Raw genomic sequence first — 27,037 nt, 5'->3', positions numbered from 1 at the left:
AATTCGTAGTCGATGCCTACAATTTTCTCTATTAAATTGTTTACTACTTTGTATTATATCTGTATGTACGTATATTTTGTTCTTATGCACATGTAATCCTTTCCCATTGTCATCCAGAAACCAAGAAAAAACTTCAGAGTCCACTGTAATAAAATCACATGGCTTCAAGAGCCTCATTGCTTTGCTGTTTCTCAACAGCTTTCAAATCCAAATGCCTTTCTGGTTTCTCCATTGCCACTTCTATATCAGATGTTTTGACCATACTTGGCATGTCATCGGCTGCACTGTAGGAACCCATCGTCAATTTCTCCTTTTCACCCACCCCATTTGGCACCAATTGCTCATAACCTGATCCCGACGTTTGGACTGTTGGTTGGGGCTGTTCCACAGCAGACCCATTTTCTGGAATAACCATAGCTTTTGTAGAGCTTGATGTTTCATCTGTCACACTGCCTCCGTTGACCATTGATTTCTCGTCGTTGGATTGCTCCCTTTGGATTGCTGATTTTGGCTTTCGTATAGCTGCCGCAGCTTCTGGGATGACAACACTTGGAGGTTGGGGAGGCACCCATGCACGACGGATCGGGCGCTCTTCCCCAGTAGCAGGTTGTATTTCAGAGATCGTGACAGATTTACGCCGCCACCAAGGCTCGGGAGTATCACCTGACGGAGCTGAAGATTTCCCATTCAAGTGTGTAGAAATCCCATTAACTTGAGGCACAAAATCTGATGCTTCAACTTTTGTTTCAGGCTGAGGTCCATAGGTAAGGTTTTGCTGCATCTGAGCTGACTCCCATGGCTGTTTCAATTGAAGTAGATGACAAGGATTAGACAAACTACAGTTTTAACATACCTAATGTTATTATCGAGGAGATAAGATGTTACCATCACATCGCAAGGTCTTTCTCATGATCACTACTATAGCATCCAATACGTAGTGTATATTCACGGAAAGGGTTTGGTCGTAGACATATGACGAAGGTTTCAATTTTCATAGCAACCATTGCCCATCAATTTTTGAGATAGAAATAAATTATTGGACTTGGACATTGCTTTAAAACCATTTGTTAGATTGGTTCTACCTAAACATTATGAACAAATATAATCCTAAGAAGAACAGATCCTCAAGATGGACTAGCCCACACATCAAGTTTACCTGCTACAGAGTTCCAATATCAATTTGCCAACCCTAGCTTTCAGGGTATTAGGGTGACCAATTATGTCACACCTCCAGTCATTTATTAGGTTATCTTTTTTTTCAAAATGGACATTTTTTTCCAAAATTCAACTGGACCTTCTAAGACGAACATACCTTGGCTCTAGGTGCCATGTGAGGATTTGATGGGGGCTGATTAGGGTTAGGAGGTCTGTCATCAATCTCCTAAATGTGATATCAAAAGGAAGAAAACATTAGAATGTATCAAATACAAATGTAGTATACTACCAACTTCAATGCAGAAAAAGGTAGAACAAGGATACCCTGATTCCCGGAGGCTTTTCTCCCCTTTGTATCATGGCCATAATCTGAAAAAAAACAGATGGAGTTCGTTAGGAGGATTCTATGAGGAAGTGACTCATCACTAACATAACAGTTTGGACAAGAGCCACTAACAATATCGATCATTTAAAAATGGCCAAGGTCATAAAAACTACCTCCATATAAGACTTGGGATATTGGCCCACAGCAGGATTCGTTGATGCAGGTACTGATGAAGGCCTCTCTGGTGAGAAATAATAAGATATTAAAGAAAGGAACAGGAGAGAAAATATACTTCACATTGTGCCTTGCTACAATCCAAAATGACTACCTGAGAATGATTCCTCATTAGCTCTGCCATTAACCTTTGATTGCTGATAAAAATATTACTAGTGAGAAATCCAAAGGATTATCAATGTACAAATGTGCGAGTAGAAAGAGAAGGGAGATAGAATAAAAGTATAATCTTCAACAGGGGGAGCAGCTATACAACAAGAAGACCACAGAAAAGCACCACTCTAAAGCAAGAGAAGCACAAAAGGTATGTTTCATGCATCAGAAACAATCTAAGTTATCATAGAGTAAATAACAACCATGACTTGCAGCAAGTCAAATAGATACCACATGTGGATTACAATTATTTACACCAAATAAATGCTGCATTCGTATGAATATAGAAAAAACAGTTGCATTACTTGAGAGCTTTCAAATCCAAAGGTGATGATTCAAATGGTTCCATTAAATATATTAAATATCCATCACTTCAGCTTTAAGATGTTCCACATGAGCCTAACCAACATATCATGACTAACAATGCCAAGGAGGCTGATATCATATGTCAGAAAGGATGAGTATTCAACTATAAGTTACAATCTTATATTTGGAAATCCAAATCAGATCTCATTTTAGGGCTGCAAGAAGCATAACAGACTCATGCATATAAAATAAGTTTCCTCCATTGGCGTTTGTGCACTTTATATCAATTGCACACATCGGCTCTTCTTTTCTTTAGCAAAATTTGTAGATATACCCTGTTCCAGGAATCTTCTCGTTGTATTACGTAACCTAATCAACTAAACTTCTCACTGCAAATGATAGAGCAGCTTCGAGGAGGAAGATTTATGTAGCTGACACCAACATAGTTAGGATAAAGCTCTGGAATATGGCAGCAATTACGACTCCTTGCTAGTAGGTCCCTATTCAATGGCAAATGCAATATCATAAGATAGATTAAATGAACCTTTTTGGGCCTACTTTTGTAAGCAGAAAATATTATTACCCATTTACGGGTAGAAATATCAAAGGACCTTTTTATCACGACTTGTAAACCACCTCATCAAAGAAAAGAGGAGTTTAATTCACACACACACATCATGCATCCATACATACACATATATGTGTATAGAGAGAGAAAGAGAGAGCATCTGCAACGTAAGCCATGTAAAAGAGGACTTGTTTGCATTCATTCCTTTTGGGTAGGATGCAGTACCCAAGAGGACTCTTAGTGATAAATGATTCAAAAAACCAGGGCCTGTCTGCAGCTTTTATAGGAAGCTAATGATCCACATAATTTAAGCCATATCTTCTCTTTTTCCTAGGATTTACTAAAAACTTGGGTCATGTTACTTTTTACACGAAACAAAAACTGCAGAGCAATATACCAGCTTTCCTTCCTGTATAAAGACTCCATTTCTATTGACTGCATTTAGATATCATACTCATGATGTATTGGAAATGTAAAAGCAAGATAGCAAAAAGAGGGGATCAGCAGAAGGAAATAGTTCCCCTCCCATCAGCAACATAATGAGCATATTTCAAACACACATCTAACAAGCAGAGGTAGCATTTTCTTTTGATATAATAGAATCCAGAATGATGTCCATGTGAAGCTTTACAGACCGTATGCATGTGTTTTATTGCCAAATAAACACTGCAACTGAGATGAATACATCTAAGTCCATATGAAACTAATTTTACTTTCAAATCTTTTGCTCCTAAGTAGAAGAACTAGGTGCATTCTTGTGCAACTTACAATGAACTGGTATGTCACACCCAGGCTTGCCACATATTTATACTTTTCGTGCATGTAAAATAAAGAAAAGTGGACATTGAAATTACTAGAATTGTAATTTGACTCATAACTGATGCGGCAAAAAGTTAAAATTTGAAGATCATGCTACTTCAACACATACTGAGGTACAATTTAGATCCCAGATATCTAAAAGAGGAAAAAGATCTACCTGGGAAATGAGAGATCTCAATGAATCACTATTTGACCCTGCACATCATGGACAATCAACCAAGCAGCTTCAAGATAAATTTATCAAAATAACAGAATAAAAGTACTATCATAGCATCAATCTAGTGAGCTTGCCATTCATCATTGAAGACTGAACAATTTCCTCAGCAGGCTGCCTAACATCTGGCTGGTTAACTTCTCTTGCTGCCTCTAATTTACGAATGGCATTACCCATAGACTTCATTTCCTTCATTTGCACATCTAGCAAAGCCATGCAGGATTCGAAAAACTTTCTCTCTTCAATGAAAAAAAATAAAGGAAATGTCATTACGCTTGAATATCACAGTATCTCTTACAGAATCATTTACAGAATACTGGAATGACAAGAATGGACTGACCTTCATTTTTCGAATTTAACATATCTTGACTTGCTTTGGCCACATCAGCAGCTGCAACAGCTGCTGCTTTTGCAGCTGCTGCAGCTTCTTCAGCCAAAGTGGGTCCTGAAGCTTCTTTCTTCTCAAAATGATTCTCTTCCAACACAACATTACGAATCCAAGCCTTAAATCTGGGAACAATCACATTCTACACAGAAATATACTATAAGATATACATCAAAGTTCAGCTAGAAGGCATGGACTCAAGAACTTTCACTTCCCATCTTTTAGTATCTAGAGAGATGTGATCCAGAAATTTGACACACTTCCCCACTCTTATGGGAAGCAGACATGATGGACACGTTTAGGAACTCAAGAAACTAAAAAAAGGTCAATCATTGACAGAAATTCACTGTCACAGCTCTCAAACTGTTGATAAGAATAATCATGTGTCAAAAAAGGTAAAAAGCAACTAAAAAGAAAATAAATCTTTAAATACCTTCAAGAGGACTGCAGTTCCACAACCTGAAGCAGCAAGAATACCTACAGCGAAGAAAGCGTGGGACCACTGAAACCTGGACTGTTTTACAACAGGCATCATAGAAGTAGCACCAGGAGGGACAGCCACAGGCAGAGGAGTTTGAGATGAAACTTGTGGTTGTGTGCTCAGAGATGGTTTCAACTGGCCATCTGTTGGAAAAAAGAAGACATAAATTCATAAATATGAAAGATTCACAATAAAAACATAATGCGTTTTCCTCTTCTTCATGAATTACTCATTAAAGAAGAAAATTCCGTTCCTACAGAATTCTCAATACTGTCTGTCTATGGTGACCAACAAGCGAAAAACTTGAAACAAACCATAAAAGTACATTTGATTATGGATTTCTTGATGCGATGTACCTTGAGTTGATGTGGTCGCATTTGGTGGTGGGTCCTGTAATTTATATAAAAAATATTTATGTAATTAGACATCAAAGCGGAGACTAAATATAAATATCTTATCAAGAGTACGTTGGAAGTTTAACAGATAGACGAGGATGTTTCCTCACCGGCACACGGCGAAAAGCTTCATCTATTTCTTCCTTTGTAAGGCCTTTCCTTTCGAGGAAAGAACGCCTGTAGATGACAGGTGAACCCCTTACTTTTGGATGTGATAGAAACTTCACTGCGTTTTGCACTTGCTCCTCCCTCATTGGTTCTGTGTTCACAAAAGCAGATTTTGGGCTAGCTTCTTGTGTACCCTCCATGTTTATGACTTGCTCATTTTCACCCATTGGCTTTACAGATTCAGGAGACCCTGAATGCACAAATAAGTTCAATATGCATTCCTACTACTCACTATAATGAAAATTTGCCTCATGCCCAAACGAGTATAATTTCTCAAGCATTCAAAAAGACAAAAATTTTTAAAAAATGATGCCTCTGTGTTATTACTACATATTAGCATGAAAAAATCACTCTAGTTCAAACCTGGGCATGTGCAACATCAAAAGAATCCATGTTTAAATTAGGAAGTGCAAGAAGCAAGAAAGCTGCCGAGTATGTGCTCTAGATTCAAAATATGTAGTTCAATATGCACTCCTAATTAAAACACACAAAACCCTTGCACACATGCAGCCTCAACAAAAGTCATATTAAAGATGCTTTTATAAGAAATTAAAAAATCACAATTCCATGTCCTAGAGCATGCTACTGACGAAAAATGATTCTCTTCAGTGTTCCATGCCCAGATTTCTAAAAAAGAAAGTAATGGCCGCCAGGTTTTCATTCATTTAAGCCTGAATAGGCTTAGCTACACAAGGATATTTAAGAAGAGAAATTCATGAAATTAAGAAAATAAATTTTTTTAAATAACACTAAGAGCATTAGTAGTATTAAAAATAGCATTAGTGATAATAAGCAAAGAACAGAGGTTCATGTCTTTAGACATCAGGGTGAATTATGACTGCACAATTAATCAATATTCATGATCCTACTATAAACAGCACCTCATATTGCATCAACACATTTTACTATTAGTTAGCACTATTACAATCAATTAAAAAACCTAATTTACTAGCAACGGAAAGAGGAATATATGGATTTTACACTTGATTGAGTTCATAGAAGTACACGATTGAGCATCAGTAACATAGCCATAGTTGCTTAATACAACATCAACGGCGTTTCACCAAGTTAATCAACATCACACTACAAAAATTCAACTAGTGCCTGACAGGTCATCCTCAAAGACCAACATATGTTAAATGTTTGTCTTCATATCCTTGTCAACCGTCTCTCGTCCTATTTCAAGTCGATTAGATGAACATAAGCAACAATTAACACTTAGAGGATAAAACATAAAGATAATTCTTTTACCATATTGCATTAAGAATGTATACATAAAGTTCCGGAGAAAAGAAAAAAAAGAACTTTCAAGTCGAGAGATATACATCGAATTAAAAAATAAACTATTGACAGCCAATTTAACAAGAAGATACATACCATCATCCTTGTTGGAATGATTATCAGCTAGACTAGGAGTAGTTGTCGATTGACTTCCCATGCTCGGTTTCTATGTTAGTACTGATTTTCTCCCTTCAAAAACACATAAACAGACGCAGTGAACTAGTAAATCGAAAAAAATAAAATTAATATAAAATAAACAGATGAATTACGATCAGAGGAGCTGCCTGAAGATGACATAAAGAAGAAGGAAAAGCACAATCGGAAGGAGAGAAAAAGAGAGAGCGAGCATACAGTTATTACTCTTGAGGATGATGAAATCGATGATGTCAGACGGTTGTGCTCAGATCGAAGTGCTGAAATATCCCAAACGGAGAAACGGTGCTCAGTCTGACGGAGGGGACTCTCCTCCCAATCCAAATAGGAGGATTATTTGTGTTTCATCCACCGAAGTGCTAGGCTGCTCCGCGCGAGGAACCTTTGTTTTACTTAATTGTTATTACTTTTTATTCTTTTCACGAAATAAGTAAAATATTAACAAAATAGAACCATTCACAACGTAAAAAACGAGATCTCGTTTCGCGCGCCAGGTAGGGGTCGAACCTACGACTTTCTGCTTAGGAAACAGACGCTCTATCCACTGAGCTACAGGCGCTTATATGCTTGCTTTGTTATTCAATATTTTGACGTTGATAAAAAATGGGTCTCCATATGAATAGGAGGGACGAAGTGGATCCCATTGCCAATGCGGCATGCCGAGAGGATATCAAATTCGCAGCCGAGGATGTCTGCCAGAAACTCAAACGTATGAAGGGAAGTTACCCAGTCCCAGACACCTTCTCCATCGAACGATCATGGGTCAGTGGCAGCCACCATAACCCCCTCCGTCATGAGGCTATAGCATTTTACACAAAAGAAAAGCTCGAAGCGACTGTAATACCTGTCTTATCAGAGCATCTGGGATTGCCAGCCGTAAGGCAAGGACGAGTTGAATATGTACAGAAAACTTGGTTACATCGAGGGCAAGCAAAAGGCATGTAGAATAGGGGGCAAAAACAAAAACAAACCATACCAGAACTGACAAGAGATTTTGCTGCGTCTTCATCGTTCAACCCTCATCTCCATGGTTGAAGCTGAGAATGATCCGGCGATCGTTTTCGTTATCCGCTGGGTAGGTGTATAAGCGGGGGCAGGAACACGGCTAGTTGCACAATGTCGAACCTTACCTCCCTATCTCCATCCATCAAACTGCCCGTACAAAAGGCCAATACTAGACTCACTCCTTGTATTTTCTCCCGATTCGGCTCTTCTTCCTCCAACAACCCTCCGCGTCTCATCAGGAAAGCCCCTGTCTTTGCCGCGCCCGCCCCACTCCTATCCCCCTCCGCTCCGGTACCGCCGTCTTTCTCTATATCTCATCTCTTTCTTTCCGACTGCAAATCTTTTGCAAAAGCAACGTTGCTTTTTGAATGTAGGAATTGGGCTAAAATGTCGACGCTGTTTTTCCGGGACCACCCTTTTAATCACTGTGGGCCCTCCTCTGTTTAAGGACGTCTTTACGCCTCCATGAAATGTTCGCATTTAGAGACAAACCGTCTCCGGGTTTAACGGGGATCAACTTGTGGCTTCAGTGTCTGGATTTGTTCATGGGAATTTTTGTAATGATTATATATGGCCAGAAATAGAAAAACCTTTGGTTGGTTAGTTAACTATGGTTAACCAGTTGACGCGTGATTTAAAGAGTACAGACCACAAAATTCAATTAAAGAAAGAAAAATAATTAAAAAATAGGCCCATAAATAAGGTCTCCCCCTCCGTTCCTGTTTGTGCCTGTGGAAACGCGCCCGCTGCTGTCAGTGAACGAGTCTGGTTCACACGGTCCATCTCACGCAGTCCATCCCGTCCAGGCGATAACTTCGAGGGAAAAAGGTTTGTTCAGAATGTGAACTTTCTTTCGAGAAATTCCTTCTCTCCACCTTCGAATGGACGAATCTTCAGAAGTTTCTGCAATTCCTTCGTCCTTTCTTCTTTTATCCGGTTGTCGTCCCGACTGCTTGTTGTCATCTGAGGTCTGGACTGCTCGATACGGATCAGTACTAGGAAGTTTCGCAGATCTCTTGGATTGCTTTGCAAAATTGTAGAAGTTGTTTGGTTTGACTGGCGGGTGAACGAGGACTCTGCGACTTATTAGAGTTTTAGATTTTCTGGCGTATTTGATCCTGCTCTTTCAGTTCAATATCTGCTCGGTTCCTATGATTTTTATCGCTAGTTTTTCTTTACTTTGGTTTCTTTGCTGGTGGTCATTTCTTCTTCTTCGAACAAAGTGGATCATTTCTTCATTAATCTTTTGAATCTTAAAAAAAAAAAAAAAAAAAGAGTGGAGGCAACCTGGTTACGGAATATCCTTTTACTACGAAAATTACAAATGATACTGGAACAGTCTACTTGTCTTTAGAACATGTCCGTTTTCGAGTTTCAATTTTCCATAGTCGTAGATTTCCAAATCATAATGTTTCAGTTAATTCTAGTATGGATAATTATCGATTTCTTTGATGACTGTTCACTGCGAAAACTGCAGAAAGAAGAAATGGCCAAAGAGTATGAACAAGTTATTGAAGCGCTGAAGAACCTCCTCAGGTAAGTCGATCTCTTTCAAGTTTTTTTTTTTTTTGTTACTTTTATTTATTCATTTATTTCGTCTATTTATGTTCACTATATTCTTCGTCTGTTCAAATTGCAGCGAGAAGGAAGGATTGGAAGCCGTCGCTGCCCAGAAAATCGAACAGCTAACAAGCGACTTGAAAATGCAAGTGGCCGACACCAAGCCATTTAATCCGATAGAGAGAGTGAAAGTAGGATTTGAGAGTTTCAAAAGGGAGAAATACCTGTAAGTTTTAACCGTTCATCTCAATTATTGCAATGATACTTGATTCGTTCCGCTTATCTGTATTGATTCATTTTGTGCTGCACCAGTCAGCACTTCTTTCTGAGTCGTCGTAATGATGTTGAAACTTGAAACTTCTCCACCATCTGGACCTTCGCGCGTTTGTTAAGGCGCATACAGAGTCACCTGTGATTATATAGATTATGGATATCTGATGCCTTAAACAAGTCATAAGTCGTAAATCCATTAAAACGGACTAGAAAGTGCTTAGCGGAAAAAATAAAGAAGTCTCCATTGGATTTCAGTAGATCTGACCTACCTGTTATCTGTGTTGCATTTTTCAGGACGAACCCTTCCCTCTTTGGTGAACTTTCGAAAGGACAGAGCCCAAAGGTATGTTATAGTTACTCCATTACTTGCCTTCTTCTGTGTGAGAGCAATACATGCCCTTTTCAACCGAAGATTTAGGTCAAAATTATTCAACAAAATTGATTTATTTGCTCTGAGTTTGATCCTAATCGTGCGGGGAAACGTTTTAATTTTGTAGTGTACTACGACTTGGTTGTCTTCATGTACTTGTGATCCAGGCCATAGTCGTATAGTCGTATTCCAGTTAATATATATATATATATATATATATATATATATATATTCTGTTTGACTTTTTCCTTCGACTACCTCCGGCCTTCGGAATTTGCTGAGTATCATTTGGTAGATAAAATATGAATAAATGTAAACTTTTGAAACTGCTTGGTTGTTGTGTTCCTCCTACGCTTTTGGCTTTCGTTCCATGAGAATATAGAAGCCTTCTCGCGAATCCAGAGTCCAGCTTGTTCGGGCTCTTTCCACTTTTTTTTTTTACTTTTATGACAAAAAGGAAACACCGGTGACGTGCCTTTAGGGTTCGCCTATAATATATTCAATAATATTTGTGTAATCCTGATCTGGTGATCCGTCATTTACTTTTGGATTAGTGCCTTCTCCGTGCATCAATTCCTGTGTCTTAATAATTAATCTTGCGTTTCCCTTCTATCGCAATGGTGCTTTGGATTATTAGTAAGATAATGCTGTTCTCTAAAAGAAATGAAAAGGTCTACCTAGAAAATTGTACACACACTAAAGCACCAGTTTGAACCGATTGTATCCTTTGCAAACAGGGCCTAGTCAAATCTCCACTAATAGTTTACTGTATCATTGCATTCCAGCAACATCTTCCCTTTTTCTTATTGACCTCGTGTGTGTAAAATTATTTCAGTTCATGGTGTTTGCCTGCTCCGATTCACGTGTGTGTCCCTCTCATATCCTTGGCTTCCAACCAGGAGAGGCTTTCGTGGTCCGAAACATTGCTAACATGGTCCCGGCTTACGACCAGGTATTCAGATACTTGTTATATTGATGGAATCTCTTTTTGAATGCAATGTCTGAAAGTCGCACTAAAAGACCATGTTTTATTTTTGGTAATTGCAGTCTAGATATCCTGGAGTTGGCGCTGCCATTGAATATGCTGTCCTCCATCTCAAGGTAACGCATATATTTTCATCCTACGGTTGCACCAGATCACATGGTTCCACCTCCCATCGGATGGAAATGGAATCGCAGTTTGATCTAGCCTTGTACAAAAGTTCGAGGACCCACTGGAATTTTCTCTACAGTAGCTTTGGATATACAGCTTAAATAGTATCATCAGTTTGTTAGTTTGTTAATTAAGAGCATGTTCGGCAGGTGGAGAATATTCTAGTGATTGGGCACAGCTGTTGCGGTGGGATAAAGGGACTCATGTCTATCCCTGACGATGGGTCCACAAGCACGTAAGCACCACCTCTTTTCTTCCCTCTATTTTATCGGGACGTCAAGCTTTTCATCCTTTCTTTTGGACGCGTATGAGTGGTTACGCCTAGTCGCATTTGAAGTCAATAGTACCCACCAAATTACGGTTTTAGTTGGAGGGGACTTGGAATTCACATGCGACGCGCTGAAACTACCGAAAGTCTACGAAACCTGTCCTCTTCCAAGCGAAAGCAGAGCCACGTGCCTCGTTTGGCCTTTGCATCTTCATGAGTTTTGGGACGTGGTAGCATTTTCTGAGTCACTAAAACTAGTTGTCATTTTCATGAGTTTTGTTGTCATCTTTCAAGCTGTGTGTGTAACCTAATCGTATAATTTGCAGTGATTTCATTGAGGACTGGGTGAGGATTTGTCTCCCTGCTAAAAGCAAGGTGAAAGTGGAGTCCAGCCACCTGGCCTTCCCCGACCAGTGCACAGTATGTGAAAAGGTAGGGGGGACCAATGTGTTCGGCCTTTGGTCAATTAGAAATAAATTGAAATACAAACCATTTCCATGTGTGCTCTCTCTTTGTTAAATCTTAATTATTTAATATGGTTGATGGTTTATTGTTGAATTTGTGTACAGGAAGCAGTAAATGTTTCGCTAAGTAACCTACTGACGTACCCATTTGTTAGAGAGGGACTGATCAAGAAAACATTAGCTATACAAGGTGGTTACTACGATTTTGTCACTGGGAGCTTTGAGGCGTGGAGACTTGATTACGGACATTCTTCCCCTCTTAAAGTGGAGTGAGTTTTGGTCGGCCATGTAAGTTAGACGTTCCTGTATATTTATCATATCTAATGGTAATAAGATCGTAAAAAGGAGCATGGTTTCTCTGTTTTTCTTACATGGAAGGGAATTAATTCCATGGCTTGTTTTCTCCTTCAGTAATCTAAATAAATTTCAAAAGCTTCTTTCTGTGCTCTGTTGTAACTACAATGTGGTGTTTTTTTTGTGATTTCGTCTTTTGATCTGATCCCTTCCAACTGAAAAGGCTAATTGGACCAGTTTCTTAACTAATAAAGTTGATTGCACAAAGAAGATTTTATTTAAAAGTTGAAGCAGCAGAGCAAACAATCAATTAAATAACCTGAAACGGAAGAAAGGAAGATGTCATTCAAATTATGGTCCTCAAGACACGGTTAAAAGTTTCAGAGATCAGCAAGGCAGATTGAAAGCCTCTTTCTTTCCATTTTTTTTATTTAGGAAGGGAAGAGGCTCCATTGGTCACCTCATTGGACAGGCTTAAATCTACTCACATCGTTACCTCAAACCCATCTCAGGCTTTGTTGGGAGTTGGCCCCCTTTCAAACCTACTCCATTTCTCCCAACTTGTAGTTTCATTAATGAATATGGCTCTCAAAAACTCTTATAAAAAATAAGCCTTACATTACATTACATGTAATCTCTTTTGTCTTTTAAGGGCTGTTGTTAGAAACTTTTTCTATTAGAAAAAAAATCATTTTATTGATTTTTTTTTAATCATAGGAAACAACGGAAAAATTAATTATAAATTTTATATTTATTTTAAAAATAAAATTTTTATAAAAAATAAAAAATAAGAGGGTAAGTGATAAAAAAACACTTTTTTTGTCTAATCTCCTCATAGTTTCTTATTGGAGTAATAAAAAAACTTATTTTCTAAACCTTTTTAACATTTTTTAAATGTACGAGGAATCTAGAAATATCAAGAGGATAATTTTTAGTTTCCCCAAAAATGACAAAAAAGGTTAAAAAATAATTAAAATTTTGATGATATTTTTTTCTTACACTTTCCTATTACACACCCTTGATGAAATTGAAATTTTTATGGTCCTTTTAATACCCTTGGTTGAAAATTTATCTTCTAAGAAAACTAAAAATATTTTTACTAGGATATATATTTCCAATAAACCTTTAGATAAAATCCTATTAGTGCCTTGCTAAGAAATTACATGGAAATTTTTAAAAATTTCCAAGAAAAATTAAATGAACCTATTAGTGCATTTTCCTAAAAAATAAATAAAAATTAAGAATGAATCTCATACATTAGTATACTTATCTGATAATTTTTTAGTAAAATAAATTATTAAATACAAAATCCTCATAAAAAAATTGCCTTGTGCTAGAAGTATTATAGTATTAATTATCAAATATTTATTCAAAAATTTTCCTTGTAATTTTTTTACCAATCTTGGCTAAAAAATATTACCTAAAACATTATATGATTTTCTTGATAAGAATTTTCAAATAAAAAAGTGTTTTCGGGAAACATGAGACACTAATAGTCCATAAAAATTTATTTCTACTACAAATGCTTTTCCATCATTTCCTTAAAAAAAAAAAAAACACACTAACAGGGCCTATATGACATTCAGCTTGCAAGCAACAAGAGTAGCCAAATCCCATCTCTATTAAAAATCGCAAACTATGTTTTGTATCATCTTGAGGAAAACATGCTACTCGGATAACATGTCAAGATTTGTTTTGTTCTTTTTCTTTGAGAAATTTAATTTTTTTATTTTCATTCTTTAAGTTTTTTTAATGATAGAAATTTTAATTAAATAAAAAGGTGATACAAGGATTAAGAGGAAGTAACAGTCATAATGAACTGTCAGGAGAGTTTGCTTGATCACTAGCAGCTATGCACATGAGACCAAACACAACTAAAAAAATATTCAAAATCTAGCAAAAAATGTTACACAGTATATACTTTTATTGCAAATAAAAGTGAATAAACCGATGAAACAAATAATCTCATCAATATAAAAGAGACAGTAGTGGTCAACAAATCCTCAGACCCGATGATTTACAACATCAGGTATCAGGTTAGAGGATCTTGGAAGTAGAGAGATCCTAAAAAATGATGTTTCAGTACATCAGGATTTAGTAGCAAATAGAAATGATGCTGCCCACTTCTTTGGAGGAAAAGAAAGAACTACAAAATTTTACCCATGGGCTTCAAGTCCCTGGGCAGGTTGTCAAAATTCCCAGAATCAATATCTGATTTGAACATTGGTCTAACCCCAATGTGCTTTATGATGGATTCAGCCAGATGTTCCTTGTTGGGTGTCAACATTATGTAATTTGGATCAGCCCTTTGATAACTGCAATTGACAGGAAATGGGATGAGCAGAAGAAATCTTATTTTGCAAACTCTTTTCATCTGGAGTAGTTCAAGATGAAACCAATAATACTTGCACATTAGACTAGCCAAAAGTAAATTGGAGGTGATGGATGGAACCAAACCTGGCTTCTCTAAGATCCTCAATTCCAAAATTTACTCCCAAGGCTGTCTTCCCAGACACACGATCTCTGACAGCTGCAATTCAAGAATCACAAGTGATGTAAAATCCAGAATTCACTAAAGTAGATTAATCACTTGAGACACACTCAGCTTAACCGCTGAAGCATTTGTCCTCATTCCAAACTCTTATAAATCATAGAAATATCATTCTTTGATTTGCACCAAACTGCGAAGAATGATTACCAATTATATGGATGAGAAAGAATGGACCAATGACCCACAGATAACTCTTATAACTAATAGCCACTAAGTAGACGAAGGGACCATGGAACTTCCCACCAGCAAGGGATACCTGTTATGCTAAATGACAAAGAAGGCTTCCACCATGACTTGAAAGCTAAAGCTATAGAAGATCCACGAGGACCCAACTTTCCCTGAAAATACAACAGAATAATTATTTAAACGCCAAGAACTGCTTCCTCAGTTGAGGGTAGAAAAGTAAGCACAAGTTGGTTTACCTTCACCAAGAAGTTTTTATTCGTTTGCCATGATGCGCCTACCCTAAAGGTGGAGTCTTCAGTGCTTTTTGACAATTCAGATCCATCAGCCCTTCAGGCAAACATATAATATAACTCAGCTACCTCTGTTAATGGTAAAGGTTTAATTAAGGACTTCTTTTTTAACCAACATACCTTGTCTCCAACTCAAAGCCAACATCAATGTAGTTTGTAATTCCAACTATATCATCCCCTTCAAGTGGGTTTTTCACCTATCAATTTCAATCAAAGCATGCGTTTCATCAGATTCTAATTTTTCATGTACAGGGGCCTGGAGATGCCCATTTCTCATGCCTATCAGACTGAAACTCAAAAGAGCCTAAACCAACAGATATGAAAAGAGAATTCAGAAATACTTGAGGAAAAAGAACCCAACTATTCTTTTATGCTTCTAATGGTTAATTTTACTAGAAAAATTAGAGAAGATTGATAAAAAAATGAAGAGAGAGAAAGAAGGCCTAGGGCAACCAAGTGATTGGCAATGCTCCCAAAGGATAAAATGGCTCTAACATAATGAGATGCAAAGAGCGAGTGTAATGTTTAATTATATGCATAGGTCCTTGTTCAAAATGTTGATTACACACGCACACAACACACCCATACACGAGATTTGAGCCCAAGGCTGCACACTAGAATGCCCCCATGTGGAAGTTGAGCCAAGAGGCCCAATCCACAATTACATGCATAGACGCGTAATGGAAAAAGTAAACAGTATGAATGATAATAGCAGTGATTATTTTTATGAAATCAACCTGACTAATTCCTGTCTTTGTAGCATCATTTTCTTGTTCAGCTACAAGTCAAAAACCTCTCTAGCTCATTCATAGTCAATGTTTTTTTCCTTCTGGAACTTTTTTTTTTTTTTTGAATGTTGATTACAAATGAACACTATGACTATACCCCACAAGTGAGACTTGAATCCAAGACCTCAAAATAGAAACCATCCCATGTATCGATTGAGCCAAAGGCCCAATCCACTATTTGCACAATAATCTGCAACTCTAACTAGCATTTAGTTTCATAATAGCCTTGACCCGTCTCACTGGATGGATCCTTCCATCACTTGAACCATTGTAACAAGGTTTCCATGTAATGCCTTCCATCTATTTTCAATTCATATGTCCAGTTTCCCTAACACAAAAGTACCTAGAAGAAAAAGACCACAACCTTTAACCTCAACACTTTCGTATACTTTTGGAGAAAATAATAGAATAGTGCAATGGAAGAAGGAGCCAAGTATAAGCCAGAAATATACTAAAAAGAAGACTGAGAAACATACCCTTCTTTGAACCACCACATGCTGATAAAATGATGCAATCAGCTGCAAAATTGAGAAATTTGCACAGGAGAAATCACTACATGACCAAGAATCTCAACAGAAAATTTCTAACATGTAACAGTATGGAACTTTTAATGCTTCGTAGGTGCAATCATTTGCTAAGATGTCTCAGTATTCTCAATATGTTCATGAACCTTGGCCAAGTATTGAAAGCTTTATCATACATGGCCATTAAAATTGGATGTTATCTCAATAGTTGATATGGAAGGAGACTATGCATCCCAACCAATCACAGCTTCAACAGAAAAAGGAAGCTTGTCCATGGACAGACATGCATTCCACTGATTTCTTATTTTTGTATCCTTTTCTTTGAATGGCAAGATGTTCTACTGACTAAAAATGGCTTAGCTGATGCAGAACATTAAAATGTGGAATATTTTGCTGACGAATATCTAAGGACAAGAGATTACCCCAAAGTCACTCATAATTAAGGAAAAAAAGAAAAAGATTCAATTAAAAAGGCCTGAATTTCCTATTTTAGGACAAGTCAAGATTAGAAAGTCTTAAATGAGAGTTTTTCTCTAAATTGCTCTTTCCTATTTCAAGCTTGCTAAAGTTAGAAGTTTTATTAGACAAGCAGCTTGCTGATTTTATGAAGCATTACTCAAATAGCAACTTGCTATTTTGGTTACAAGCTCCAATTAGAAAGTCTTTAGCTATTGAACAAAGTTATGGTTTTTGCTTTCTCTTGGATAAACAAAGTTATGAATTTTTTTATCTCTTGGATAAAGTTATCCTTTGTATTTTTTGTTTTGTTTGTTATTTTTCTTAATAGCTGGAGAAACCCTAGTTTTTGCCCTTCAAGTTTTAGCCATCAAACTTAAATTCAGATTGTAGCTATTTTTTGTGTGTTGCATTAAACTTGTTAGCCTTTGAATTTAAACCACCATGTTGCTTGAACTAGTATCATATGGATCTATTTTGGGTCAAATTCAAGGCATCCTTCATACAAGTCAAGAAAGTTGTTGATCTCATTTCTACACTGAAAATATGGAGGCAAATCAAAACACACTTATACGTGAAGAGTTCCAAAAATCTCAAGAGGAGTTCTGGGCAAAGATGGTCAGTAGTTTGACTTAATTCTTCAACAATTTTCAAAGCTTTATGGAGTTGGAAGTTATCAAGTTGGACATAAATCCTTGGAATTAGTAACACCTCCACCAGTTGATCCAAGCCACCCATCACCCATGAAGGGCTCACATCTTAGTAAGTTGTTTTATGAGCAAGAATTGAAGACCAACAACGTAGTTTTTTCTCTCACTCTGTTGAATACTACTCTAACCAAAGGGGATATCAGTAATTCCCAAACATGACCAAGGCTCTATTGAACATCACTCTACACCAGAGGAGATTTCAGTTATTCCCGAATGTGCCCAAGGAGTTCTCAATGAGTTCCAAGATGAATTTCCCTCAGATTTACCACCTGTTTTAGCCCCGACACGAGATATTTAACATACAATCGAGTTGATACTTAATTCTACTTTGCCAAACAAGTCACATTATCAGATGTCACTAAAGGACCATGAGAGTGAGAACTGAGGACTAGTTTCTTTTCAGTAAGGGGAGACTGATGCAGTACATAACAATGTGGAAGATCTAGCTCAGGAATATCTAAGGATAAGAGATCACCCCAAACCCCTCATGTTTATGGAAGAAGAAAAAAGAAAAAAAATCAATAAAAAAGGTCCAAATTTCCAAGTTTCAAGAATAAAAAGTCCTAAATTAGAGACTAAGTTGCACTTTCCTATTTCAAGCATGCTGAAATTAGAAGTTTTAACCAACTGATTTTATGATCAGCATCACTCAAATGGCAACTTGCTATTGTAGCTAAAATCTCCAACTAGAAAGTCGTTTGCAATGAATAATTTTGAATAATTTTTTGGTTTTTGTTATTTCTTGGATAAAATTATCATTCCCCCCCCCCCCCCCCCCCCCCCCCCCCCACCACCACACCCACCCTTTTTTCTATTTTCTTACTATCTATGAAACTCCTAACTTTTGTCCTTCAAGTTTACTCATCAAACTTGAATTCAGATTTCAATTTTTTTTAGCTGTTGATGAAATCTAGATTACCCAACTCTAGAGAAAACATTCAACTTGTAATTCCTTGATTTAAACCAATATATTGTGTTTCTCAACAAACCAATTGATCTTTCTTCTGGTTTTCTTCTGCCGCCGCCCCTGCCCCAATGTAGTCCCCTCCGACAGCTTCCTTTCAGTTTGCACATAAGAAGAAGTTGTGAGATAGGAAGGAAATAGGAGAAGAAGAAGGAAAAGGAGGTCAAATCAGATGATGCAATCATCTACTCCTGCCCCCCAATAAAGAAAAGTATAACATTTCCTCCATAAAATATAGGTTGTGTTGGATTTTGGGTTGAGATCAGTTCCATGCCAAAATGAATAGCCACTTAGGAAATCTATTGCTCAATTTTATAGTCTATTAACTTTTCTTTTCATTTTTCAATGTGGAAACTTTTTTCCACTCAACACTCCCCTTGGCCTGAGACGTGGGTGCAAACCCTCTAATGGGGCACACTAACTCCTTCATGGAATCCACAACACGCATGCTCCTACATTTTGGAGCCCACAACATGTAGATAACCTGGGTAGCACAAACTAGGCCTTAGCTCACACACACAACTTACTTTGATACCATGTTGGTTTTATGGTTGAGTCCAGTTCCACCCCAAAATGATTAGCCATTTAGGAAACCTATTGTTCAACCTCATAACCCATTAACTTTTCTTCTCATTTTTCAATATGGGAATTTTTCCCACTCAATATTATGTAAATAGTATGGTAACAAAACCACTATAAATTTCCCTTTTTTAGTTTGACTTTATTGTTGTAGCTTGAAAGAGCCAAGGCTCCATAAAAAACAATGTCATAGTCCACAGGTAGTGCATACATATCACCTCGTCAATAAAGCATGTAATTGTTTCTGAAACAAGAAACTAATTTGACACTACATAATAATCAGTAATATATTGTCTTCTTTTTTTTTATAAAAATACCAGAAATAAGCAGAACATAGTTATGCACAGGAGATACTGTCAGCAGATAAAAGTGCTCTTGGAACTAGTCAATTTATTTGGAATCAAATATCAGATAATTAGAGTTGTTTCAAACCTATAAACTCAAGGTAGATGTGAGTTTAAAAGAAAATGTGAAATTATGAGACTAAACCTAATAGTTGCATGGATTCCATTTCTCTACAATCATACTCTCAAAACAAAATATGTATCAAGCTTTTCTTTAAAGAACAAAATTAACTTTCATATATTTGACCTAGTATCCATGTCAACATAGTGAGGCCAAGAACTACATAAATATGCAGAGAGAGAGAGAGAGAGAGAGAGCAGACCTTTGAAGTATTAGCAAGTTCAAGTCCAAAATTAAATGATGGGGTAAGCGGACTAGATGTACCAGAACCATAGCCAATGGCCCAGCTATAATTCTTTAAGTCTTTGAATCTTGATGCAACATCAGCTTCAACTGAAAATAAAAAGGAAAAAAAATGGTGAAAGAAGAGAGATGGTTTATTTATAGGTGCAGAAAGTTAGTAAGTAGGAGTATTCCCTTTAAAACCATAAAAATGAGTACACTTAGGCATTAAAACAACAAACACAAAAAGATCATGATCAAAGATACATTTTATGACTAAGGTTCCTTCTTATATATGCATGCATAATTGGACACCCACACCAAAACTTCTTAACCTTTTAGAAAATCATGAAATTTATATGACAAACAATCACTCCATTATATTCAAGATAGTGCGTATTTAGGATTTACATGATTATGAAACACTTAAACTTCTGGATCTTAGAAATAGAAAATATTACCACAAAAACCAAGCAGAAAAAAGTTAGACCTCCCGAAAAGTCTTACTATAAAAGCTCCTGTACAGGACCTTCATAAAAAATAAAAATAAAATTTGAAGGGGGATGGGAAGGAGGAGGCCCTCAATGTTTTTTCTTCAAGTTCGTGGATTAGATTCTTAAGGATAATATAAATCTTTTTTCATAAAAAAAAAGAAAGTAGAACCACAAAAGATTTCCCTTTGAGCCATCCTTGTAGTTGATACCTCATTCACACCATAAAAATCAACAAAAAAAAAAATAATACTCCAGATTGGCTTTGTTATTAATTATGCATTAACTAATTATTTATTATTTTACTAACATATTTATTGTTTTAACAATGAATTAAAATTATATTTTATTAAATGAATAATTATGAATTTTATTCTTAATTATTGAACAAACTCATAACTTCAAGTTCATCATTATATCATCCATAATTTAAACTATCAAGTACTTTATTCCTTTTTATTAAATAATTTATGGACTTTAATCTAGTAAATTATTTTTTATTCATTAATATTCTAAGTGAAATGATTTATTACATTTTTATCATTTTAATAATAGTAGCATGATAGATTTCATGGGACCACCACTCATTTATAAGTGCATCATATCTTATTAACACCTAACTTTCAAAATTTTGGATTTAGTTGAATTTCACTAACCAATTTTTTTTTTTAAATTTCATAAAAATCCATAGAACTTTAGAAATCCTTATTAATCTATGAACTTTAAAATCCACCTCATTTTCAAAATCCAAACTAACTGCCCTCCTTACTTTAAGTAATCAACGTAGAGCCTAAACAACTGATAGACCTCAAAAGCTAGAATTCTTCTCCTTTGTCTTATCAAAAATTTCTTTTAGAATAGCTCTTAGGAGTTTGAAATCTATCCATGTCTGATCCATGAAAGTCATTGAATGCACATGAAAGCTAAAGCTAAATAAATAAGAACATTTCAAATTTGGAAAAGCTTTTCATAAAATGAGTTCACAAATCATGAAGGAACACACCACCTTGTTTGTTGTACACATGTGGCTTGTACTGCATTCCTACATTTAGCATGCCAAATTTTGCCACTACCCATGCACTCCTTGGGAACTCAGCAGCCACTACATATAGATCGAAAGAATTTTTTTAGTGATCTCAAATTCGTTCATGACAGCATGCTGTAAACATGCATTTCCTAAAAACAAGTGACAAACAGATTGGGTAAAGCACAGCAGGCAATCTATTAAATCTTCCACTTCTGCGTATCAGCTGGCACAAAACCCCCATGAGGCCATTGCACCTAAGGGTCAATCCAAAACAACAACAAAAATAAAAAAGTTATAACAATTAGTGGTATACAGGGGAGTGGCACCATCGTTGTTCCAATTGATAACTTTTCTGACCCATATCTCAATCCCATGAAACCATAATCCTCTGAATGTATCCTGCATAAGCAAGAATCTTAGAATAAACAACAGTATCTGCACCCTGTAAACATTTGAAAGAAAAGCAATGAGATGATCATGTAAAACAAATAGAAATGTGATGATGCTGTATAATTCCCAGACAAGTTATTTCACTTTTGACTGTTGAATAAATAACAGATGCTTCAAGATGGAGACGAGTGATCACCTAGAAAAAGTTCTGAAACTGAAATAAATGAATGGACAGCAGCATTCGGAAATAAACTCTTTCACTTTTGAGTAATCAATAAATTATAGATGCTTCAACTTCAAGATGAGTAAAGACACTAGAAAGTTCTACACATGAAACAAAAGAAAAATAACAACGTCACAGACCCATCTCATTGTAAATTCACATTTCATTCCAGCAGCAAAAGATAGGAACTGAATAAGTTTTGAACTCCAAAATACAGGTCAAAAGGAATCTAAGGGTGAGTGAGATTGCCAAGGAAAGTTTAGGGACAATGTGAAGCAATCAAGTGTTATTACTGTGCTGGAAGAGCCCCTGAACCAAATTTTAGCTATGGCTTCTGTACATGCTTGCCTTAGGACAAATTTCACTTATTCTACGTACAGGATCAATGCCTTCTAACAAGACAGCTCAGATAGAAAAATCTTCCCTAATCATAATTAACTTCCTTTTTGGTATCAATTTAAACCATGCAAGAAAAGTCAGTTGTTTGTCATGAAAAAGTCGTTCATGTGCATAGGATCCAAACATCTATAATTTCTGACAAAAATTGATAGTTCATGTGACACTTTTGAAAATATTTGTGGGCCAAATTGAACACTAATTGAAATTTACACGAGCTTATCATCCTCAAAAGTGCTGGCCAAACTGAAGTAGTTTTTTTCCCCTTAACATACCAAACTAAAGTTGTTAACAAAAAAAAAAAAGTTGGCAAGTTGCTCAGGTCTGAACAATTGAAATCCATGGCTCATACTATTTACTACTGCCTCCTCCTGAATTATACCATAACAAGAGGAAATAAAAAAAACGAAAGAAAGAAGTAAAGTCTCCAACTTAGTCCATATCAAATTAAGTAGGTTTATAATCCTCAAGGGCCAAAATACCATCAGTTAGAAAAAATACCATCAGTTAGAAAAAAATTAAATCACTGATTACTACATGGTTCACAAGACGAAAACCTTTTCTAAGAAGTTAAAAAAAGCTTGAGCAGATAAGTACAAGAAACATGTATGTTTGAAGGGGAAGATTTGGTTTAGGTTGTTTTAACTCCAGAAAGAATTCCCATAGGTGGACTAGGTAAATTGTGATTCAAAAACTCAGGCATTGTGAAACGGTACAAGAGACCAATAATATGCATACATAGTGACGCACCCTTTTCACACACAAACTTAAGATGTATTCAATGTGAAACACTTATAATTGTATCGTGGGATAATAATGACGTAGAAGCGCTAACTCAAAGAAAAACTCTCCCAGCCTAGGGTGAACAATGGAGCTATAGATGACAATTCTAGAAGAAAACAATCTAGCAGAGGAAAAGAAAGAACAATTGAAAAGACTCGTTCTCATGAAAACAGCTTAGAAGATCTGCAAGCATAGCAGAAAATAACAGGGCAGGTAGTAGTTGTGATCATTGAAGTTGCCTAATGTGACCAATTTATTTTAGGAACTCGCTATTTCAAAAAGTGTCATCTCCTTCGGAGATTTTTTTTTTTTTTTGGGGGGGGGGGGGAGGGGGGAATATGAGAAATACATTAATGAGAGAAGGATGTAAAAGACAGGCAAAAGGACAAATTCGATCTCAGTTTTTATTTATTTATTCTTCTTTTAAATAACATTTTGAAAAAAGTTTGGCTGATTTTGACTTATTTTTTTATGGGACGTATTTCTATTTTAAGTACAGTTCTCAGACAAGTCAAAGTCCAATTTTAGTAGTCTTAAGGAATAGTCCCACATAGATTAGTGAGTACAAAGATCTTGAGTTTATTAGTTGCGAAAAAGGTTTCCTAAGTTGGCTAGTCATTTTGGGATGGGTTTTGGACCCAACTTCACATGGTATCAGAGCAGGTACTCATATGTGGGCCTACACCTAAACAATCCACTTGTAGAGCCACAAAAGAGAGCCTACACCTAAACTACCTACTTGTAGAGCCACAAAAGAGAGCCTACACCTAATCTACCCACTTGTAAAGCCACAAAAGAGAGCCTACACCTAAACTACCCACTTGTAGAGCCACAAAAGAAGGCCTACACCTAAAATTATCTACTTGTAGAGCCACCTAAACCTAAATTATCCACTTGTAGAGCCACGAAAGAGGGTCTAAACCTAAATTATCCACTTGTAGAGCCACAAAAAGGGCCTACACGTGAGGAAGAGTGTTAAGGAATAGACCCACATGGATTTGTGAGTACAAAGATCTTCAATTTATTAATAGGCTTCCTAAGTTGGCTGGTCATTTTGGGATGGGCCTTGGACCCAACTTTACAAGTAGGTTTCCTTTTAAATATTTTAAACATATATTTCCTTGTAATAATTTTTTTAAAATTATTTCCTTGTAAATATTATGTATGATGAAGCTACAGAAAACCTCTCCAAGCCCTGGACAACAAATCTTACTATGCACTCAGTTAGAAAATTTTCTCTCTTCTGTTTTACTTTTCTTTGATGCAGATCATTTATTGTGGCAATAGTAAAAAAAGTAATATTGCGTGAAATGCTTTCTGTTTTTTGTTTTAACAGTTCTAAAGTGCATTTTCCTTTCCCAATGCTATCTACTGCTGCACTACCTGAAGGCATAATAGCAAAAAACGATAATGAATAAAAAAAAGGATAAGAAGACCAATGCCAAAAAAAGTTCATTATATACAACATGAAAACTGCAATAATTAGCTCTTGGAGACAAATAAATCAACCTATTTCAGAAAATTTAGAACAAATAAAAAGATTAAAAAGGAAAATACCTCTTCCTGAGCATCAAGGGGAAACTGGAAAATGCTCCCACTCCATACTGAGGGTAGTAAGCACATGACCGCAAACGTAAAGCACTGAGGAACAAGAGATAAGACTAATTATTAGACCAAATCCAAAAATAAAGCATGAGAAGTATAACTCTGACTAACATAATAGTACTTACGGATCAGAGTTTGAGACAAAGAGGTCCATGAAGGTATGTGGGTCATCCAAATTTCTGAAACGAAAAAATATTTGATAATCTAAGTCATTAAAGAAAATGTCTTCGTATACACAAATAACTTTGGTTTACCTTTGCCAACGGAACAATGCGTTTCCAACAATTTTCTCTTGGCTTTTACGATCAAGTGGACCTGACACCTAAAGGGCATTAAGGAAGAGGAAGTTTTCTTTGACTGCTACCAAAATAGTGCAATCCAAAAAGGCATTAAAGTAATTCATCAGCTCTCTAAAATAACAAAAGGAAATAGAAGAATAAAGTTTTATAGGGGGATACAGTAGCGACCAAATCCACATGGGGATCATCAATTGGTTTTAGCATAAGCTTTGTGCTAAACTGTCCAGCTTGTTCAAAGTAATCCTCAAAGAGACATCGGAGGGCAAGCTTGCCAAATAATAAGTCGTATGATGGTTCCAACATCCTGCATTAATTTTTTTTTAGAAGTATCATAAATTTGCCTAAACCACGAATTAATATCGTAATTATCCACATACAACACGAATACACAAAGACATAATGCTATGAAAAAGCATGAGCAGCACTGTCATCTCAATTCAGAACCAGGACATACTTTCTAACCATAAATGTCTTTTAAAAAAAACATAAATGCACATTACAGTAATTAGACAAAACATATAATCGTGCATTGCGTTGTTGTCCTCCCGCGTATCAAAAGGGAAGCATTTGACCACTAATCTAGAGACGAAAAGAGCACCCTTCGTTGCCACAGATAGAATTTACAAACGAACTAGAAAAAAAAAAAAAACAACACAAGAAGAGTCTGGACAGGCTAACCTTGTTCTTGCCGCTAGAGGCGGGAAATCGAATAACGGCGGGACCAAAACGACCGGCGGCGGTGGCTCTTCCTTCTCAGTACCTAAAAAATTGCCCATTTTCTTCCTCTCGGCTCTCCCCCACAGAGATGATGAAAAACGTTCTCTTCTTGCCTCTTCAACTCTACTCTGCGATCACAATTCCCACCTCCACCTCTAACAAGTTCCCGCAGCTCCAGTATGTGCAAGTTCTGCCATCCACGCGTCGTAAGCAGCTGTTAGCCTTTAACGGAGGAGGCTGGTTTTCCGGTCTCGATTTCGCGCGGTGGATGGAGGGCCGCACCCCTGATGCCCGGTCCGTATGGGTATTGCCACGGGTCCAATGAGGACGAATAAGGCGGTTCACCTCTCTTGGGTTCGGCGGTTCGCTTCAAATATTGATCGGTTCACCCCTCTTAGAATATGCCATTCTCACCGTGGTTTCGCGACTGGGCAGCGGCATCCGAATCGGCGGATCCTAATCCCGAGTCAAATGCGGCGAGTCAGGTCATACCGAGTCACCGTGTAAAATTCTATTGAGCGATCCTAACTTGTCTGACACAGTAGGTGCCTCCCTCTCGTAAAAAGGGGTCCCCTTCCCCCTCAGTTTGCCCAACAAGAGAATTATTGGATTACACATAAGCTTGTACATGGGTTGGAGCCATTGTTATTTGATGATTGTATGATAATCTTTTCAACCACTTAAGTCTAATTTCTCTATCTTCTACTTTTTGTCCTATAGATGTGTGTTGGTGCCTTTTGGGACTGTGACAAATAGGAACCAAACTAAAAATATTATTTGATTGCAAAAAAAAATTATGTTGCTATGTAAAATTTAGGGGATAATGTTTATCTAATTTTTCGTTGTCCAGAAAAAGAAATTGTTTTTAATTTATTAAAAAATAAATAAATAACAGATGCAGGTAATAAGAAAAATTGGTCAAAACTTGAAAGAGACTTTTTTTTTAATGAAAATTGGTTAGAAACCGTTTGTGCCACCACAAACAAATTTTTTGCCCTTGAGCAATTTTCTCATTAGAAAATTTTCCTATTGAAAAACTTCCTTTGATCGGTTTTTTTTCGTTTGTGTCATAATATTATGCTAAAAATAAATAAATACATTTTATTATAAATAATAATAGTAAAATTAAAATAAGATGTAAGGGCGTGTTTGGAACTCACAAAAAATAAAAGAAAATAACAAAAAAATTATTTTTATTGCAGCAGAGAATCATTGAGAGAAAATAAAATAGAGAAAAAATCATTGAGAATCATTTTCTCTCTTAGTTAGTAAATTTTATTATATAATGATGGAATTTGGAGAAAAAATAAAAGAAATTTTTAATCGTTATAATTTTAAAATTTTACT

General features: G+C 36.4%; 3 protein-coding genes and 1 non-coding gene across 7 annotated transcripts; 1 reads left to right on the top strand and 3 right to left on the bottom strand.

The window, feature by feature from the left end:
- Positions 1 to 32: 32 nt before the first annotated feature.
- On the bottom strand, positions 33 to 6,973 carry LOC137937711 (peroxisomal membrane protein PEX14-like). Of its 2 annotated transcripts, none has more exons than XM_068782835.1 (13): positions 6,836 to 6,973; positions 6,581 to 6,673; positions 5,146 to 5,393; positions 4,997 to 5,030; positions 4,593 to 4,783; positions 4,115 to 4,301; positions 3,852 to 4,013; positions 3,718 to 3,755; positions 1,809 to 1,851; positions 1,654 to 1,721; positions 1,480 to 1,524; positions 1,313 to 1,381; positions 33 to 799 (listed from the first exon to the last, which is right to left on the bottom strand). In XM_068782835.1, exons 2-13 carry the CDS (start codon positions 6,639 to 6,641, stop codon positions 155 to 157), a joined length of 1,791 nt encoding a protein of 596 aa, XP_068638936.1. In that variant the 5' UTR covers positions 6,642 to 6,673; positions 6,836 to 6,973; the 3' UTR covers positions 33 to 154. The 2 variants fall into 2 exon arrangements, with proteins under 2 accessions (XP_068638936.1, XP_068638937.1); XM_068782836.1 differs by having other exon boundaries at positions 6,845 to 6,973.
- Positions 6,974 to 7,123: 150 nt separating this feature from the next.
- On the bottom strand, positions 7,124 to 7,196 carry TRNAR-CCU (transfer RNA arginine (anticodon CCU)). Its single transcript has one exon. It is a non-coding gene; the product is annotated as a tRNA-Arg (tRNA).
- A 1,153-nt stretch (positions 7,197 to 8,349) lies between these two features.
- Positions 8,350 to 12,100, top strand: LOC137937718 (carbonic anhydrase 2). 2 transcript variants are annotated; one of them, XM_068782845.1, is made up of 9 exons: positions 8,350 to 8,470; positions 9,120 to 9,178; positions 9,282 to 9,428; positions 9,770 to 9,818; positions 10,681 to 10,797; positions 10,893 to 10,946; positions 11,148 to 11,233; positions 11,593 to 11,698; positions 11,836 to 12,100. In XM_068782845.1, the coding sequence occupies exons 2-9, from the start codon at positions 9,129 to 9,131 to the stop codon at positions 12,001 to 12,003; spliced, it is 777 nt and encodes a 258-aa protein (XP_068638946.1). In that variant the 5' UTR covers positions 8,350 to 8,470; positions 9,120 to 9,128; the 3' UTR covers positions 12,004 to 12,100. The 2 variants fall into 2 exon arrangements, with proteins under 2 accessions (XP_068638946.1, XP_068638945.1); XM_068782844.1 differs by lacking the exon at positions 8,350 to 8,470 and adding an exon at positions 8,509 to 8,610.
- A 1,875-nt stretch (positions 12,101 to 13,975) lies between these two features.
- Positions 13,976 to 25,945, bottom strand: LOC137937712 (uncharacterized). Of its 2 annotated transcripts, none has more exons than XM_068782837.1 (14): positions 25,652 to 25,945; positions 25,133 to 25,277; positions 24,929 to 24,996; positions 24,800 to 24,853; positions 24,627 to 24,710; positions 21,591 to 21,676; positions 21,254 to 21,352; positions 19,740 to 19,870; positions 16,316 to 16,357; positions 15,172 to 15,248; positions 14,998 to 15,088; positions 14,832 to 14,913; positions 14,482 to 14,554; positions 13,976 to 14,339 (listed from the first exon to the last, which is right to left on the bottom strand). In XM_068782837.1, the coding sequence occupies exons 1-14, from the start codon at positions 25,747 to 25,749 to the stop codon at positions 14,171 to 14,173; spliced, it is 1,299 nt and encodes a 432-aa protein (XP_068638938.1). In that variant the 5' UTR covers positions 25,750 to 25,945; the 3' UTR covers positions 13,976 to 14,170. The 2 variants fall into 2 exon arrangements, with proteins under 2 accessions (XP_068638938.1, XP_068638940.1); XM_068782839.1 differs by having other exon boundaries at positions 21,257 to 21,352.
- Between the last annotated feature and the right edge of the window lie 1,092 nt (positions 25,946 to 27,037).

This window comes from Aristolochia californica, unplaced genomic scaffold (genome assembly GCF_029961685.1).
Source record: "Aristolochia californica isolate CCGP_79_NKW_82.1479 unplaced genomic scaffold, dmAriCali1.0.hap1 SCAF_7, whole genome shotgun sequence".
NCBI lineage: Eukaryota > Viridiplantae > Streptophyta > Magnoliopsida > Piperales > Aristolochiaceae > Aristolochia > Aristolochia californica.
This window is presented reverse-complemented; position numbering and strand designations above follow the sequence as displayed.